This window comes from Lutra lutra, chromosome 8 (assembly GCF_902655055.1).
Source record: "Lutra lutra chromosome 8, mLutLut1.2, whole genome shotgun sequence".
NCBI classification, from domain to species: Eukaryota; Metazoa; Chordata; class Mammalia; order Carnivora; family Mustelidae; genus Lutra; species Lutra lutra.
This window is the reverse complement of record NC_062285.1, coordinates 110234950-110253416: the sequence shown is the minus strand read 5'-3', so window position 1 is coordinate 110253416 and position 18467 is coordinate 110234950. Positions and strand designations below refer to the sequence as shown.

At 35.0% G+C, this 18467-nt stretch overlaps 1 protein-coding gene across 4 annotated transcripts in view; it reads right to left on the bottom strand.

Annotated features, from left to right (window-relative positions):
* LRRIQ1 (leucine rich repeats and IQ motif containing 1) overlaps positions 1-18440 on the bottom strand; it is a 219676-nt gene extending 201236 nt beyond the window's left edge. For all 4 annotated transcript variants that reach the window (XM_047743254.1, XM_047743252.1, XM_047743253.1 and 1 more), the window contains exons 1-6: positions 18368-18440; positions 13795-13942; positions 12334-12445; positions 7194-7285; positions 5464-5581; positions 4427-4650 (exon numbers count right to left, since the gene is read on the bottom strand). In XM_047743254.1, coding sequence (XP_047599210.1) covers positions 4427-4650; positions 5464-5581; positions 7194-7285; positions 12334-12445; positions 13795-13941 — 693 coding nt within the window. In that variant the 5' untranslated portion in view covers position 13942; positions 18368-18440. The remainder of the gene's footprint in view (positions 1-4426; positions 4651-5463; positions 5582-7193; positions 7286-12333; positions 12446-13794; positions 13943-18367) is intronic.
* Positions 18441-18467: the final 27 nt, after the last annotated feature.

Below are 18467 nucleotides of genomic sequence, written 5' to 3'. Positions count from 1 at the left end.
CTCTGTTATTAGTACTGGGACAACAACCTTAATCTCAACCTAAAGTATCACATAAATGATATCTAGGGTTCCCATTTTGAGCACATAAAGATGTTTGTAACCTGGGTAAGTTGTTTTATTTATCTGAGTATGTTTATTCACATAATAAAATGCATTGGCTAGATATGCTCTTGGGTAATGCAAAACCCACAAATAATAATGTTTGTAAGATGAGTTTTATATTACAATTTTTCTTCCTGCACACCATCCCATTTAATTCACATAATCCATCAGTTCGGTGGATAACGATTTTCTTGATTAGCATCTATTTTGTTAAGGCTCTGCAGAATAAACAAGATCAGTAAAATAGAATCCCTTTCCTCTAAAATTTTACCTTTAATATGGGAATGCAACTGTAAGTTCCCATATTACCTCAAATTTAGCAGAATAAATTTATCAAGAGAAGACTATAAAGGACCACTGTAGAAATAGGCATTATAATTAAAAAGAAGATTATGAAAAGTTTCATATAGAAGACAGCATATGAAGGCATTTATTAAATGTTTTCCAATTAGGAAAATGTAGCTCTGTTTTTAGGAAAATTAAAAGGTTACATTAAAGACAAAAAGCCAAGGAGTCACTAAAGAGATCAAAGAGGTAGGTATTAGAGAAGTCCATGTAAGCTGCAAGGAGGGCCTTCTGTATAGGGTGATGGGAGTGAGAAAAATACAAAAACAATGTAAAAATGAAATTGCTACAAACTGCCAAGTGTCCAGAAATAAAGTAACTGGGAATCTTTCTTTGGATATAATCTTTACAATGAGAATTAGGCAGAGAAATAACTTTAAAAAGCCCTCCTGGCAGCACTATGGTGAATGTGTTTGTGGAATACAAGACCAAAAGTACAGAGATAATTGGCAAATTTAGTGAATATGCCAAGCTAGACATTAGCACACCATGGACTACAGAGTAACAGCAGATAGGTGGGTGGATGAGAAGATGGATAATATAACTATTAGAGGGAAGAGGATAATAAAGAGAAGGAAGAGCCAAAGATGGTCCTTATCTTTCTAGCTTAGACTATGATGACAGTGTAGATCATCAAAATGATGAATATAAGAGGAGAAGCACAACTCAGAGACAATGCCTTCAGTTTTAGCACATTAAGCTCCGAGTGTAAAGTATCTGTAGTAGAGTTAGGTAGTTCGTTTTTCTTTTTTGTTATATAGATTTGTTTCTGAACAGCTATATAACAGATTTGTATCTGTCAGCTATGAATGACATTATCAAGAGAGAAGGTATATGGAAAAAAAAAAGGACAAAGGAAGAAATCCTTTGTAGTACCATATTCAAGAAGAGAGAGAGAGACAGAGAAGGCTAACATGGACATAAAGGAGGAATTGCCAAACATGTAAGAAGAGATTCAAGGAGGTGTGATCCCATGGAAGTCAAGGAAGAGAGAAATGGTCAACAATCAGGGGTGCCTGGGTGGCTCACGGGTTAAAGCCTCTGCCTACAGCTCAGGCCCTGGTCCCAGGGTCCTGGGGTCAAGCCCCACATCCAGCTCTCTGCTCAGCAGGGAGCCTGCTTCCCTCCCTCCCTCTCTGCCTGCCTCTGCCTACTTGTGATCTCTGTCTGTCAAATAAATAAAATCTTAAAAAAAAAAGAAAGAAAGAAATGGTCAACAATCAAATTTTTACTGGCATAAAATGCTACAGAGGCCATTATAAGAACTGAAAAACAAACTGTGAATATGGAAACTTCGAAGTCATTGGTTATTGGACACCTGGGTGGCTCAGTGGGTTAAAGCCTCTGCCTTTGGCTCAGGTCATGATCTCAGGGTCCTGGAATCGAGCCCCGCATCGGGCTCTCTGCTCAGCAAGGAGCCTGCTTCCCCCTCTCTCTCTATCTGCCTCTCTGCCTACTTGTGATTTCTGTCTGTCAAATAAATAAATAAATAATCTTTTTTAAAAATTAAAAAAAAAAAAGAAGTCATTGGTTATTTTTGTTGCAAGTCGTTTCATTTGGTGGGGTGATGGTGATATACCTCGTAGTTTTAGGATTCAATAAGAGACGAAGACATAAATATAGCAAGACTACTCTTTAAGAAGCCTTACCATGATAAGTAGAGCTAAAGAGAAGCTAAAATGAGACATAAGAACAAAAGTGATCTTGGTATTTTTCTTTTGTTTTATTTCTAAGATAGGAGAAAACTGAACATGCCTATAAACAATAAGAAGGGAGGAAGTTGATGGGGTGTTTCAGCATACAAGGTAAAACTATAAAACAAAAAAGCAGGGGTAAACTGAAAAATATTATAGAGCAGAGCAGGGAAACCTAACTTTTAGTAAAAGAAATCTTTCCTACTGAGTGTAGAGCAAAGACAAGGAAAAAAGGTAGGGTGAATACAGAGGCTGGTACAAACTAGATATAGGATTAGGAAGAGGAAGTTTGCAATTCATGCAAAAATATAATGTGATCATTTGCCCATAATGAGGAAGGAGAAACCAGGTGGAACTCTTAACAAAAGAAATTTACAATAGCTTCCTATTTCATTCCCCCAACAGCTAACAAAGGACACAGAAAACTGAAAGTAAGTAAATTACATATTTACAATGCATCTTTTTAAAATTATGGCATGGTCTCATTGGAAAAGTTTTAAGCCCCAAGGCATAACAAAGTATACATTTAGGAATTCATTAAAATATTTTAAACTATAATCTTACGATAAAGCACGAATTACTTTCAGAAACTAAGCTGGAACTCTTTGAAGGTGGGGCCCAGATGTCAGATCTCTTTTGTGTCATTGAAGCGCATAGCTGAATGCTTTGTCATTGAGGTAGTCAATAAATTTTTTGTTTTAAAACAATTAAATATGACAATTTCGGTAAACAGAATTTAAAAGTCGGATGTTTTCTAAATCTGAAAACACCACTAACAATCAACAGCAATGATGCATTTCAACATAAGACTACAAACACTACTCCTATAATCTAAATTATACTAAAGCCTATCCTAGAATAAAGATTCTGACTTTTGGGAATGACCCCAAAAAAAGTCTGTGTAAAGGAAAGCTAAGGATCCATCGTTCACATTATTAGAAAAAGCCACAGCCATACTGAGTATACAGTATAATTGCTTTAAATTTATTTTCTATAATCAGGAAATGCAGTGTACTCAACATGGAGGGCTAGAACACACTGAACTGCCCAAGTGACCACATGTCAACATTCTCTTCAATTATCAAGAGTACCTAAATCCCATAGAACAGAACTCAATCCACATTCTCTATATGTAACTCTCAAAACTAGTAAATGTGGTAATATGCAGGTCAATTTTAGTAATGTAAGACAGAGAAGTCAGTTCTGATTGTTATCTGTACATACTAACGATCCTGATGGTCATAAAGTAGGGTCCTAAAAATCCACCAGTTTCTCAATATACCACTACCATGACCTAAGCATATGGATCTCCTATTACCTACATGGGTGAACCACTATAACCAAATATGTTTTATGTAATTGTTATACATTAGACCTCATAGCAAAGACATTTCATGATCAGGAAAATTTTGTTGCCTTCTTGCATGATCAGAAGTATATGAAAAAGCAACACTTAAGTTGTAAATATCAACCCTTCTAGGACAATCTGTAACTTCATTGACCCCAGGGGGCTCCCAAGATCCAAAGCAGCATCTGAAATTTCAATGAATTTTAATAAATTTTTAAATAAATTAAATTAATGTATATAATAAAATATTTTTTTTAATTTTGAATGCATAAATTTAAGGAAAACTAATCAAGAAGTCCATAGTAAATACTGTTACCACAGTCAATGGCTTCAATTATCAAGAGTACCTAAATCCCATAGAACAGAACTCAATCCACACCATAATCTAAAAGGATCAGTACTATTCAGAAGTAGTTACTGATTCAAAAAATGTATAAAGAGCCCAGATATCCATCGACTGATGAATGGGTAAAGATGATGAGATATATATACATATATAAAGGAAAATTAATCAACCTTGGAAAAGAATGAAATCTTGCCATTTGCAACAACATGGATGGAACTAGAGGGTATTATACTAAGTGAAATAAGTCAATCAGAGAAAGACAAATACCATATGATTTAACTCATATGTGGAACTTAAGAAACAAAACAGATGAATATAGGGGAAGAGAAGGAAATATAAAATAAGATGAAAATAGAGAGGAAAACCATAAAAGACTCTTAACTATAGGAAACAAACTGCTAGAGGGTAGGTGGGAGGCGGAAGAGGTCATTGGGTGATGGGCATTAGCACTGGGTGTTATGCAACTGATGAATCACTAAATTCTACCTCTGAAACTAATAATACAGTGTATGTTAATTGGATTTAAATTTTAAAAAGTTAAAAAGAAAGAATGTATGAAAAACAAAAACAAAACTTAAAAAAATACTTTACCTTCTGAATATTTTCTAATTTCTTTTTTTCAACTTCAAATTGTTTCATCCAGCAATGTCTCTTTTCTTCTTCTTCTTGAAATTGCTTTTTTTCTCTATCCCTTTGAGCTTTGAGAGTTTCTTTCTCCTGGTCTTCCAGTTCTTTCTGTTTCTCTTGCCAAGCTTCAAAAGACTGCCTACATCTTTCTTCCACTTCACAGTATCCAAAATTTATATCAGCATCATCTGTATTCATGAAGAGAAACATTATTATTCTTAAAAGCAAGCCCCTCAAAACTGACCTAACATAGAGTATGAAAGTAGTTTTGAAATGAAGAAATAAGGTCAATGTATTACCAAAGTAAAAGTGATAATATCCAAAAAGAGGTATTTTAGAATATACATTAAAAATCCTATTGCTGTCATATACAAGGAAGTTCCATTTCAGTTAATAAAGAAATCACATAACTTGCCTTAACTATACCACAAAACTTAATATAAAAACATAATGTGTATGTGTGTGTGTGTGTGTGTGTGTGTGTGTGTACACCAGTTAAAGGAATATAGTTAAGGATACTTAAAAATCCAAGGCTGGGGGCACCTGGGTGGCTTGGTCCATTAAGCTTCTGACTCTTTGATTTTGGGGTCATGTCATAATCTCAGGGTCCTAGGATCAAGCCCCACATTGGGCTCCCCACTCAGTAGGGAGTCTGCTTCTCTCTCTCTCCCCCTGCCTCTCCCCCTGCTCACTCTCTCTCTCTCTCTCTCTCACTTTCTCTAAAATAAATAAATAAATCTAAAAAAAATCAAGGCTAGATATATCTATTTCAGTCAGATATATAGATGGAAAATTTAAATATATTTAAATCAAGTTAATTTGGGAGGCATAAAAAACTATGAAAATATGAAATTAAGTAAGTACAGTAAAGTCATAATAATTTTCAAATAGCATGATTGTATTTTTCTAAATGTCAAAAGAGAACTGTGTACATTTTTTTCAGAGAAGTATGGTCAATCACATAAAAATTATCAAAAACATCATTGAGCAATTTAGCATACCTGGCAAAACATGTTTATCCACAAGCAAATAATGAGGATCAGGCTCTGGAATAGAATCAGGACCACCACAATGGGTTTTATTCCTCAGAAATTCTTCTTTTTCTATTTCAGACAACATCTAAAAGGTTAAAGAATACCAATAATTAAAGGAAAAGTAAAGCAATCATTTTTAACAATATATCAAGCTATATATACACATAAGCAGAACTTTATTTACTTTCAATCTCTCTCAAATACAATCCTACAGCACACTAAAAGTTGTATTCCCATGCAAGCAGACTGCATTTTATCCTCCTTGTTTTTCAGAACTCTAATCATTCTCCTGTATTTATCCACAATATTCAAATAAACTGCTTGAAAATCTGTGGAATGAATAAGTCATGGGAATAAAAGGTACAGCATTAGGAACATAGTCGATGATACTGTAATAGCTTTGTATGGTGACAGATGGCAGATACACTTGTGGTGAGCAGAGAATGATACATAGAAATGTTTTATAATCATGCTGTGTACTTGAAGCTAATGTAACGCTGTGTGTCAACTACACTCGAAAGCAAAAAAATTTCTTGAAAATTATTTCCCAGTGTTTCTCCTAATGCTTGCTTTCTTCTTAATGAATTTCTATATTTCTTAACTACAGTGATTGCTCACATCTACAAACAGCTAATACTTTCAGCATGTTTAAAAAATGGAACTATTCTCCACTTTAATCTGAATTATGCAAAAGTCATAATGTTTATGAATACTTTACCATAATTAGCCTTCTACCATATTCTAGTTGGAAAGATATAGGATATCTATTTCAATGAAGTAGCAGTATGATAATTCAAAATTAATATTTCAAGTTTGTTACCAAAAAGAGAGTAAGGTATATATATATACATATATATATATGAGCAATTTTCAAATTATATGAAACATCTTAGGGAGCAGAGTAGAGTTATGTAAAATCAGAGATAGTTAGGTAAAATAAGCATTCAAAATGCTAAAACTGTAGGAGAAATTTCTCAAATATATTTCTGGAGTTTTTAATCAAAATTGCCAGGCTCTCCCTTACTCTTATTTCTTTGGGAATTTTTTATATTTTATCTTTTTTAAAAACTAACATAAGATGTCCCACATTTAAAATTTCCATTGGATATATAAAGTCTCTGCTGGAACATAGTACATTCTTAAGCAGGATAATAAACATTATATTCATTGTTTTCCTTGGAGTTTTTAGGGAAAAAATATCACATAGTATGGTTCTACTGTTTTATCTACATGCATTTTAAATTCCCAATTACTGATGATTCAAATTACCATTTCTAATATTTTTCAAATTGAAATTTGAATTTTTATATATTACAAGCAAGAAAAAAACATAAAGTCAAAAACAATTAAATTTTTAAGTTCCAATTGGCAGATTACATCTTTACTTTTTTTAAAGATTTATTTATTTGAGAGACAGGGAGAGAGAGAGAGTGCACACACTGTAGGGACAGGCAGGAGAGGGAGAAAGAATCTTAAGTAGACTCTGTGCTGACGTGGGCCTTGATCCCACAACCCTGGAATCATGACCTAGGCCAAAACCACGAGTCACCAAGAGTTGGACGCTTAAAGGACTGTGCCACCCAGGTGTCCCTACCACTGAACTTTAAATCAGTGAACTATCGTCTTTCCTAAGAGGGAAAAGTAAAAAATATCTAACTGTAATATTGAGTACTTTCAGTCAAATATTGATCAGATACCTTTATTAACTGTTCCGGATGTTCTTTATGTTCAGTTGATAATTCTATCTTTAAATGCATGTGATTATTAGGAACCACTCCATAACTATAGCCTAGAGAAAGAAAAAATACTATAACTTTAAATATTAGAGCAGGACAAAGCATGTTTAAATCTCAAACCCCTTTCATTATCCTTTAATCTCAAATTCCAGCATAGTATATTCTTGATCAGTGACTCAAAACAATAGGAAAATAATGAAAAATAAAGAACAGAGGAAATCTGTAATCTTTGTTCTAAAAATAAAAGTAATAAATTTATAAAACACTCTCTTTCTAGACTGAAGTCTGTTTTCTACATACACAGTGTAATGCTGAGTTTGATACTGCAGTGACACCTTGATTAGAAATCAATAAAGGTTCAATTCTACTGCCACAAACTAGCAATATAACCTTGCAGAAGATACTAAACACACTTTAAATTTTATTTATTTATTTGACAGAGATCACAAGTAGGCAGAGAGGCAGGCAGAGAGAGAGAGGAGGAAGCAGGCTCCCTGCTAAGCAGAGAGCCCGATGCGGGGCTCGATCCCAGGACCCTAAGATCATGACCTGAGCTGAAGGCAGAGGCTTAACCCACTGAGCCACCCAGGTGCCCCCTAAACACACTTTAATAAAGGTATTAGTTTAAAAGATTATAGGGGCGCCTGGGTGGCTCAGTGGGTTAAAGCCTCTGCCTTCAGCTCAGGTTGTGGTCCTGGGGTCCTGGGATCGAACCCCACATCAGGCTCTCTGCTCCACGGGGAGCCTGCTTTCTCCTCTCTGTCTCTGCCTGCCTGTATGCCTACTTGTAATCTCTGTCTGTCAAATAAATAAATAAAATCTAATAAATAAATAAATAAATAAAAATAAAAGATTATAATTACTAATGTGAATGAAGTGAGCTTTCATTTCTGATTTTATGAGTTTTTTGAATTTTATTGTCCTTTTATCATCTGTGTAGATGCAGTTAATTTTTTGTCCTTTTTCAGCTAATATGTTCTATCGTGGTAGTCTTCATTAACAGTAAACTATTGTTCACAAATGACTGTTTTGCTGGTTAACTAACTACTCACACCTATTTTGCCAGACATTACAAATTTTCTTCTTCAACACTTATTCACAGTCTCAGCAGCCTACTTTCCCATGTGAGGGGCTGACAAAGCAAAAATAACATTCTCCAGATTCCTTTGAAGCTAGGTTTCTGAGGGTGATTAAGGTTCTGTCAATTGATATATTTGCATAAGTCTTTATTTCCATAAAAATATCATGTGTGAAGAGAGACAAGGAGCAATATTTTCATTTTTCTGGATGAGACTATGATAGAGGGAGCTCTGGGTTGGAGATAGGAGTGTGTATTAGAAGATCAACATCTCCAAATATCTTAATTATATCATACAGCAGCTCTTTCTGCAACCCAGTTTAGTGATGTGTGTGTGGGTGGGTGGGTGGGTACGCGCACGTGCACGTGTGTGTATTTTTTACACTTTGGATGCTCGGACTAGAGTGTATTTCTTCAATTCTATTGACAATTCTGTTATTCATTAGAACAGCTAGTCTCCAAAGATGTCTCTTTCACACTTCCTGGTGTGCATATACTGTTTAGTTCCCTCCCACACAGAACCTGGGCTGACCCTGTGTAACCACCAGGGTATAATAGAAATGATGTTGCATGACACATGAAACTAGGTTATAAGAAGTCTTACAAGGTTCCACATTAGTCTATTGGAATTTTGTTCGTGGAACTCCTCAGAATCCAGGTGCCCTGCAAGTCAGAGAGAGATCACAGGTAGGTGCCTCCAGCTGCCATCCAGGTGCCACAGTTGAACTCCCACCCAACAATTAGCATCAATCAACAAGCATTTCAGTGAACCACCCTTGGAATTCTAATCCACTAAAAAACTTCAGATGACGGTGTCCCTATTCAACATCAAACTGTGAATGCACACAGAAATCCAAGCATGAATTGCCTAGCTAAGCTCAGTCAACCCACAGAACCATAAGAGATAGTAACATATTGTTATTTTAAACCACTCAGTTTGTTTCGCAGCAATAAATAACCAAAATGTCTAACTTCTACCCATAAAAACAAAGACACAAACACCCCCAAAACCCTTCTGCCTAAAGCAGTTGAAGTAGCTTGTGTCTATAACTGAGAGCCGCAACTATTATATCTACATTCATAAGTGAAATTAGCCTCTGGTTTCGTGTGTGTGTGTGTGTGTGTGGGTGTTATGCTTTGTATTTGAAGTATGGAGGTTTTTATAAATGAAATATTACATAGCCTGCAGATTTGTTTATCCTTGATGTATTGTAAGGATTCAACTGTAAAATCATACTCATTTCTTTTTTTCTTTTTTTAATCATACTAATTTCTAATGACATTTAAGAAGAAAACTTTTTCCTCCTTCTTGCCAGATTATTGATTTAATCATGTTTTCCACTTTTTTCAAGCAATTTTGATAATCTGAATTTTCTTGGAAAAACATCCTATTCATTGAGACTATCATACTTATTTGATCAGAACTATACGTGAGATCTCATAATTTTCTAAACCACTGCTATAATTATAATTACATAACCTTTCATGTAACTAATTTTCTATAATTGTGTTTCCTTTTTTTAATTAAACTATATAATTGCCAATATAGTTCTATTTCCATTGTATAAATTTTAGTAAATATACATAAACAAACCATTAATATTCCCTATAACTCAACTACAAATAATCACTGACAAAATTTGAAGCATCTACATAGAGTCAGTCTTTACATATCCATTTACCCAGTCACTCAGGACAAAAATCTTGCAGTTTCCTCTCCTGCTCTCATTCCAATCCATCAATAAATACTTTTGGTTCTTTTTACCTTAAAAATGGTTTCTAGAGGGTTGTCTGGGTGGCACAGTCATTAAGCAACTGCCTTCAGCTCAGGTCATGATCCCAGGGTCCTGGGATGGAGTCCAGCATCAGGCTCCCTGCTCAGAGAGAAGCCTGTTTCTCCCTCTCCCACTTTCCTGCTTGTGTTCTCTCTCTTGCTGTCTCTATCTCTGTCAAATACATAAATGAAATCTTTTTAAAAAATGATTTCTAGAATGTGACTATTTTTCATTTCTACTCCAATCACTCTCATTCCTAACTATACTATTTTTTTTTAAGATTTTGTTTATTTATCAGAGAGAAAGTGAGAGAGTGCACAAGCAGGGGGAGCGGCAGGCAGAGGAAGAAGCAGGCTCCATGCTGAGCAAGGAGCCCAAAGTGGGACTCCATCCCAGGACCGTGGGACCATGACCTGAACCAAAGGCAGTTGCTTAACTGACTGAGCCACCAAGACATCCCTCTAACCACACTATTGCAACAGTCTTGTAGTAGACTCTTGCTATCTCAGGTTATCTTTTCTACACAATCATCAGAATGAATGCCTCAAAAATGTGTCAGATATTGTCACTCTTTACTCAAAAACCTTCACATACACAGAGTAGAATCCAAAGCCCAGACCATGATTTATAAGAGCCTATATGATCTGACCCCCATAAAATCAGTGCCTTGACCATTACAGAGCCTTTTTTCTAGAACACTGGCTCTCTAGATATCCATGTGGCTCACCTCATTCACTGAGATATCCATGTGGCTTTCCTTAGTCATTGCTCAACTATCACCTCCTCAGAGAGGCCTTCCTTGACTTACCCTATCTAAAAGAGCAACCTCCAATCTCTATGCCCTATCTTAAATTTTTTACTTCATTGAAGTTATCAGTATTAAAATATGACATATTAATTTATTTCTAGTCTGTCTCCCCACACTGTAGCATTAGAATAGGAAAGCAGGACCTTTGCCTATTTTGTTCTCTGTAATATTTTCAGTGGCTGAAACAGATCCTTTCACATAGTAATATTTGTTGAATGACTATCTATTAATATCTACATTGTAATGTATACTAGTATTCGCATAAATAAAACTGAATTTTATAATAATCTTATATATTATATCATGGACACTTTTATTCCATTAAATATTATCTAAGCCATCTTTTTCAGTGGGTGTTGCTGGATACACTGAGGCCTGTTGAACATTTAGGCTGTTGCTATTTTTCATTATAAACCAAGCCATGGTTAATTCTAGTTAAATCCTTGATCATTCTATTATTCTTAGAATTCCAAGAAGTAGTTTTGCTCAGTTGAAGCAAATAAAAATTGTTAGGCTTCTGATGTAAATTGTGTTTTTCTCCCCCCAAAATGTATAAACTGATACTTCTAAAATATTCCTGTGACTCATTTTCTTTTCTTAATGCAAAGTAAAGATGACCCTTGAACAACATGGGGGTTAAGAGTGACAAGCCCCCATGCAGTTAAAAATCTGCATATAACTTTTGATCCCCTAAAACACACCTACTAATAGCCTACTATAAACCAGAATGCTTACTAATAATATAAATGGTCTATTAATGCATATTTTATATATTATACATATTATATACTGTATTCATACAATAAAGTTAGCAAATGAAAATGTTATTAAGAAAACCATAAGAGGGCGCCTGGGTGGCTCAGTGGGTTGGGCCGCTGCCTTCGGCTCAGGTCATGATCTCAGGGTCCTGGGATCGAGTCCCGCATCGGGCTCTCTGCTCAGCAGGGAGCCTGCTTCCCTCTCTCTCTCTCTCTCTCTCTGCCTGCCTCTCCATCTACTTGTGATCTCTCTGTCAAATAAATAAATAAAATCTTTAAAAAAAAAAAAAAGAAAACCATAAGAAAGAGAAAATCCATTTATAATACTGTACTGTAAAAAATCTGCACATAAATGACGTATGCAGTTCAAACCTATGTTGTTCAAGAATCAACTGTAATAGTGTCTGGTTTTAATTAGGACCAGTAAAACAAACTGTTGGTGGCTAATATTTATTGGACATATAAAGGAAGTAGTCAGGAAAAAAAATTAATGGACTAAATTAAACAATCCAGCATATTATAAGATATTATAGTAGAGAGAAATGCACATATATGTATATAACAACAGCTAAGAACTTCCAGCAGCATAGTTTTCTATATTATAAATTAATCATGACTACAGAAAACTTATCTGCCAAGCAGATAAAAACTATACTTAAAAAAAAAAAAAAAAACTACTTACTTAAAACATCGGTATCTTCCAAGTCCTGAAGAATGAGCTCTTCCGCAGTTTTGCTCTTATTCTTTATGATGTTAATACAGTGAAGAACTGACTCAGGTAATTCATACAAATCCTAATATTTTTTAAAAAATGAAAGTAACTATTAAATCATTTATTAAAACTACGTATCAAAAATTTCATAAAAGTTTTCATACACCAAAACTTTGAGCAAGATGTGTAAATCAGTTCAAACAAGTATATTTGATTAAAATTTGCTTTTTCTTTTCAGGTGACTATGAAGTACATCCATGATTCTGTTGTTTTTCATATCTAAATGAAGAATTTCAAAATTCTCACTTGAATTAGCTATGGATAAAAAGACATAGTAATATACAAATTATAACTTTCCAAAAGTAACATATAGGTTATTGCATCCTAATTAAAAATGAAAGTATAATTATCCTTCAAAACTTAACGAATAAATTTTCTTTGGGAAAAAGTTTAGTGGAGAAAATTTTGAAAAAGCAAAGCAAGGAATTTGACCTGTTTGATACTTAATTTAAAAAACTACAATAGGGGAAAAAGTAAAAGAATAATGGAAAATAATAGAGTGCCTTGGATAGATTATATGTATAACAACTAAACATATACAAAAGATAAGACAAATCAATTAAGAAGAGGTAGATTATTCATCAAGTGACAATAATAATATTAACTAAATATATGCAGGAAAATTTCTATTTAGATTTATGTTATATAATATACTTGAAAAAAATTCCCATTAGTTTAAGGATTTTGATGCAGAAGAATGAATCTGTGAATAAATTTTCTTTTTTTTAAAAGATTTTATTTATTTATTTGACAGACAGGTATCACAAGTAGGCAGAGAGGCAGTCAGAGAGAGAGGGGGAAGCAGGCTCCCCACGGAGCAGAGAGCCCGATGCGGGGCTCGATCCCAGAACCCTGAGATCATGACCTGAGCTGAAGTCAGAGGCTTAACCCACTGAGCCACCCAGGTGCCCCTGTGAATAAATTTTCTCATCATATAAACATTGGGGGAAATACACAAATGAAAAGATAATAAATTTGATTTCCAAAAAATAACTATTTCTATAGGTCTAAAGATTCCACATAAACTTTGCTTTTCATATATCTCTAATAACATTAAAAAGCTCATGATTTAAGTTTTAAAAGCAGGATACAAATAAATATGTATATATGTATGTATGTATGTATATATATATATCTATGTATAATACCAATATTGCAAAAAAATGCACATATTTACATGTGAAATTACAAGTGAGTTGTATCTTCAATGTACTTTTTATATTTAAATATCTAACAATGCACATTGTTTAAAAGTGATCCTAAAGTTAAAAAATGAGATAACAATGTTAAGAAAACTGAGCAAAGTAATATTTCTCCCACAAAGTTTACTCCAGTTAAAAGGATCTTAAAAGCCCAGCATTTAACACTTACTGTATCACTATCATCACTCTGGATGTCTGATTTTGAATCACTATCAACATCATCTTTTTCTAATGAAGAAATGCTGATTTTATCCAATTCAGCTTCTATTTCTTCCTTGAGCTTTGTATCATCATCATCACCATCATTTTCCATCATCCTTTGTAATAAACACAGAACCATTTAAAGAAAAATGAAAAGAATAAAATGAGTAAAATCTATGGGTTGTTTAATGTGTCATACCAATCTAACATGTTCTGTGTAAATATGTTTTCATCTAGGATACCTTCATCGTATCTTAAAATGGTCGTACCATATATTGAAGAACATTTCCCCCCCCTCCATTAATTCATTAGTTCTTTAATGTTTGATACAAAATGGCGAACTCTAATAGTACTCTCTTAAATCTCTAAAGGAAAAGTCACATGGAATGGACTGTCTTAGCTTCCTGAACCAAGAAACGTCACAGTAAAATTCATCCTCATGGAAATAACTGAGGGTGAAATATCTCTGAATAGCTTGAGTATTCAGAGAATAGAATACTCATTAAAAAAAAAAAAAGAATACACATTAGAAAACAACCTAAGTCTATATATGGGGCAATATATGGTTAGTTTCTACTTATTAACTGACAGTTGTTAATTTACTATAGATAGCCACGTTTTTAACAACAATAATATGTTGTAATAATATGTGGCTTATAAGACCAATATTTATTATTTAAATCTTTAATGCTTGTGATGGATATGGATCAAGCAGCACATTAGAGTATATCTTCCTGTAATCATCACCATCATCAACCACCATTAGCTTCCATGTATTGCATATTAGTGACAAGCCAGGCACTAAAAGACACTGTGTGAGTGATAATCATCAGAGCAATGGAACAGATATAAGGCCATTATAGTCATTGTACTGATAAGAAAACCAAGGTTTAAGGAGTGTACTTAAATTCGTATAGTCATTATGCTAATCAGTAATGAGGACATGGCCCTAATTGAGAGATCCTGAATTCAAATCCAATGCTTTTCCCACTATGAAATGGTCTCCAAACTTAGTCAAACTCCTCATCTGCCCAGCAATCCTTCTGAATATCCCCTAGTCCAAGAGTCTTCAAATTGCAGATGATAACTCTTTAGTGGATCAAGACATTAAATCAGTGGCTTTTCATCATAAAGTTTTTTTTTTTAAGATTTTATTTATTTATTTGACAGAGAGAAATCACAAGTAAGCAGAGAGGCAGGCAGAGAGAGAGGAGGAAGCAGGCTCCCTGCTGAGCAGAAAGCCCGATGCGGGGCTCGAACCCAGGACCTGGGATCATGACCTGAGCCGAAGGCAGCGGCCCAACCCACTGAGCCACCCAGGCGCCCCTCATCATAAAGTTTTAATGATGGAATAGGATAGGAAAAATTAGGGTAGATAAGCAAATAGACTATAAGTGTACTATATATGTTAAAGATAAAAACTGTTTTAAAAAAAACTTTTGTTTTGATTGTAGGTGGGTATATACGTAGGCATGTGCACATGAGCAGCAGTGTAAAGTGTAATTCGTTTGTTTTACTATGGGTCTTGGTTTAAGAAAAAAATTTTGAAAAATACTCTACTCCTCAACTATTATTTTATTTTCCAGACTATTCCAAACTTTCATTTTTTCCTCAAGTCCCTGATCTTTCCAGTGCTACTTTCTTGACTCACCCTCCCTTCCTTCCTTCCCTCTTTTCCTTCTTTCGCTCATCTCAAAATCAACTTTTTGGGAGCCCACCAGGTACATTAACAACAGTGCTAGGTGCTATGCTGATTAAGACAAGTAGCCTATGTTCAAAGTTTACAGTATAGTTAACAAAGAAAATGAAACGCCCTCATTTTCCTATTTCTTTTCCTGAAATCTTTTCATATTCCTCTTACTTGGAGAAGAATCCCTTCCTAATAAGTGTAATCTTCTACCTATTCTCTGAATCTGACATTTTTCACCTACTCAACTATGCTCCATCCACTAGCCTTTCTGTTTACTGCCTCGTCATACATTTTTATTCTGCTTGCCTCTCTTCCCTACATAAACACAATTAATTCTCTCCCATCCAAAACAAAACAAAACAAACCAAAAAAAAAACAAACAACAACAAAAAAAAAACACAAAACCCTGTGCCTGTCTTTCCTCTAGTTATACATTATCACAGACCTTTTTTCATATATAAATTATTTAATTGGACTGATCTCCATATATTGGCTATACTCTTAGGCACTTTTCCCAGAAAAATGAAATTTGATGTTCATACTAAAACTTGTACATGAATATTCACAACAGTTTTATTCATGACAGCCTCAAACTAGAGATAACCAAAATGTCCCTCAATAGATGAATGGTTAAACCAATTCTACTACCTCCATACCAGGTAATACTACTCAACCGACAAATCTCCATGAATCTCTAGGGAACCATGTTGAGCAAAAAGCCCAAACCAAAAGGTAACATACTACATGATTCCACTTATATAACATTTTTGAAGTGACAGAATGGCAGGGGTGGATGGAATTGGAGGAAGGTGGTTATGGTAATAAAAGGGCAACATGAAAGATTCTTGTAGCATTGGAGCTATTCACTATCTTGACTGGAGTAGTATAAGTGCACATATTCAGATGATAAAAACTGTATATAATACACACAAATGATTACAAATAAAAGGAAGGAAATCTGAGTAAGATTAGCAGACTGTACCAATAAAAGTGTTACCATTGGGAGATACTGGACAGTGTACAAGAGCTATTTCCATATTATTTCGTAAAACTACATTTTAATCTACAATTATCTCAATAAAAGATTTAAAAAATAATGAATACTAAGGAAAGTTAAATAGATTATGATGGATTCATAGAATGGAATACTATGTAAGTCCTTTTAAAAATGGGTATATTTACTGTGCTGTGTCAAAGTAGCAAAGAAGAAATAATTGAAAAAAGGCACATGGTAGAAAAATATGCAGAGTAACTATACACACATACACAGTTTTTTGAAACACAGAAATTTTCTGGGAGAAATTGGGGATCTTTTTAATTTTCATTTCAGACCTTTATGTTGAGTGATTTTTTAAATCATGAATTCTAAAAGCTAGTTTAATTTTACCCATCAGCTTCCTCCTCCAAAGAAAAACAAACCCATAAACAGAAGCAGTATAAAATATTATCCTGTTATCAAACTTATTTAAAGTGCAATTCAAAAGATTTGCTAGGTAGGAAAATTGCATTTTTCTATAAAGCAGAATGCACAGGTACACAAAACTTTATGTAGAGAGCAGAGTAAAGGTAAGAGTCATTTTCATTGTGTCCCTCTCTGCTCACCTATTGGCTCTTTATTTTTTTTTTAAGATTTTTTTTTTTTTTTTTTTTGACAGACAGATCACAAGTAGGCAGAGAGGCAGGCAGAGAGAGACAGGAGGAGGAGGCAGGATCCCTGCTGAGCAGAGAGCCCGATGCGGGACTCGATTCCAGGACCCTGAGATCATGACCTGAGCCGAAGGCAGAGGCTTTACTGAGCCACTCAGGCGCCCCCAACTGGCTCTTTAGATCAGCCCTGTCCAATTACATATCTAAGCACATATGTGATTTTAAATTTGCCAATTAGCAAATTTTTTAAGTAAAGAATAACAGGTGAAATTAGTTTTAGTAATATATTTTATTTAACTCGTTATTTCCAAAATATTATTTAAACATGTAGTCAAAATAAAAATAATTTATTATTAAGATCAACGTAATGGGTGGCTCAGTGGGTTAAGCCGCTGCCTTCGGCTCAAGTCATGATCTCAGGGTCCTGGGATCCAGTCCCACATCAGGAGCTCTGCTCAGCAGGGAGCCTGCTTCCCTCTCTCTCTCTCTGCCTGCCTCTCTGCCTACTTGTGATCTGTCCCTGTCAAATAAATAAATAAAATCTTTAAAAAAAAAATCAACGTAAAAAGCTTATATCTTTGTTTTGCCTAGTAATTCTTCGAAGTGTGATGTGTATTTTACACCTACAGGACGTTCCCATTTGGACTAGCGGTATTTCAAGTCTTCAGCGACCACCTAGTGGTTTGGTTACAGGATAGGGCAGTGCAGCCCTAGACGTATCCCAAAGTAAATGGTCTACAGTAAAACTTCTTCAAATTGATAATAAATCACCTGGAGTTGGCTAAAGCTGCCCAAAGTGGGAAATCTTAAAGAACGCCCCCTCTCAACTGTAGTTTTTCAATTATAAATAAAGGGAAGGAAATCTACTTTAAAAGGTAACTATAAATCATTTTTAAAATAGGAAATAAAGGAGGAAAGTGCAGGGAGGGAGGGATGAAAGGAACTTTCATTTAGAGAGGGGAAAAAAACAATTATCGAAAGGTCCCTAGATCCTAAGGGTGGCTCTCTAAGTTTTGGGTGAGCTACAAAACCTCCAAAATCTAAAGGAGCCTAGGGCTCCGCGGACTTCAACAGCCACCCTCTCAGCCCGCGGTCTAAAGCCCGGCCTCGGCAGAGAGGGGTCTGCCTCCGTCTGCGCTCCCTTAGCTCGGTCTCGCCTCCCGCGCCACCACCCCCAAGGCTTGAGGAGCCCCGGCTCACCCACCGGCTGCTATATCCCGAGGCTTGGTTGGAAGACAGCGCCCAGAGCCTCCAAACAAAGCGTAACCACGACAACAGCCAATCCCAAGGAAGATGGACCGGTC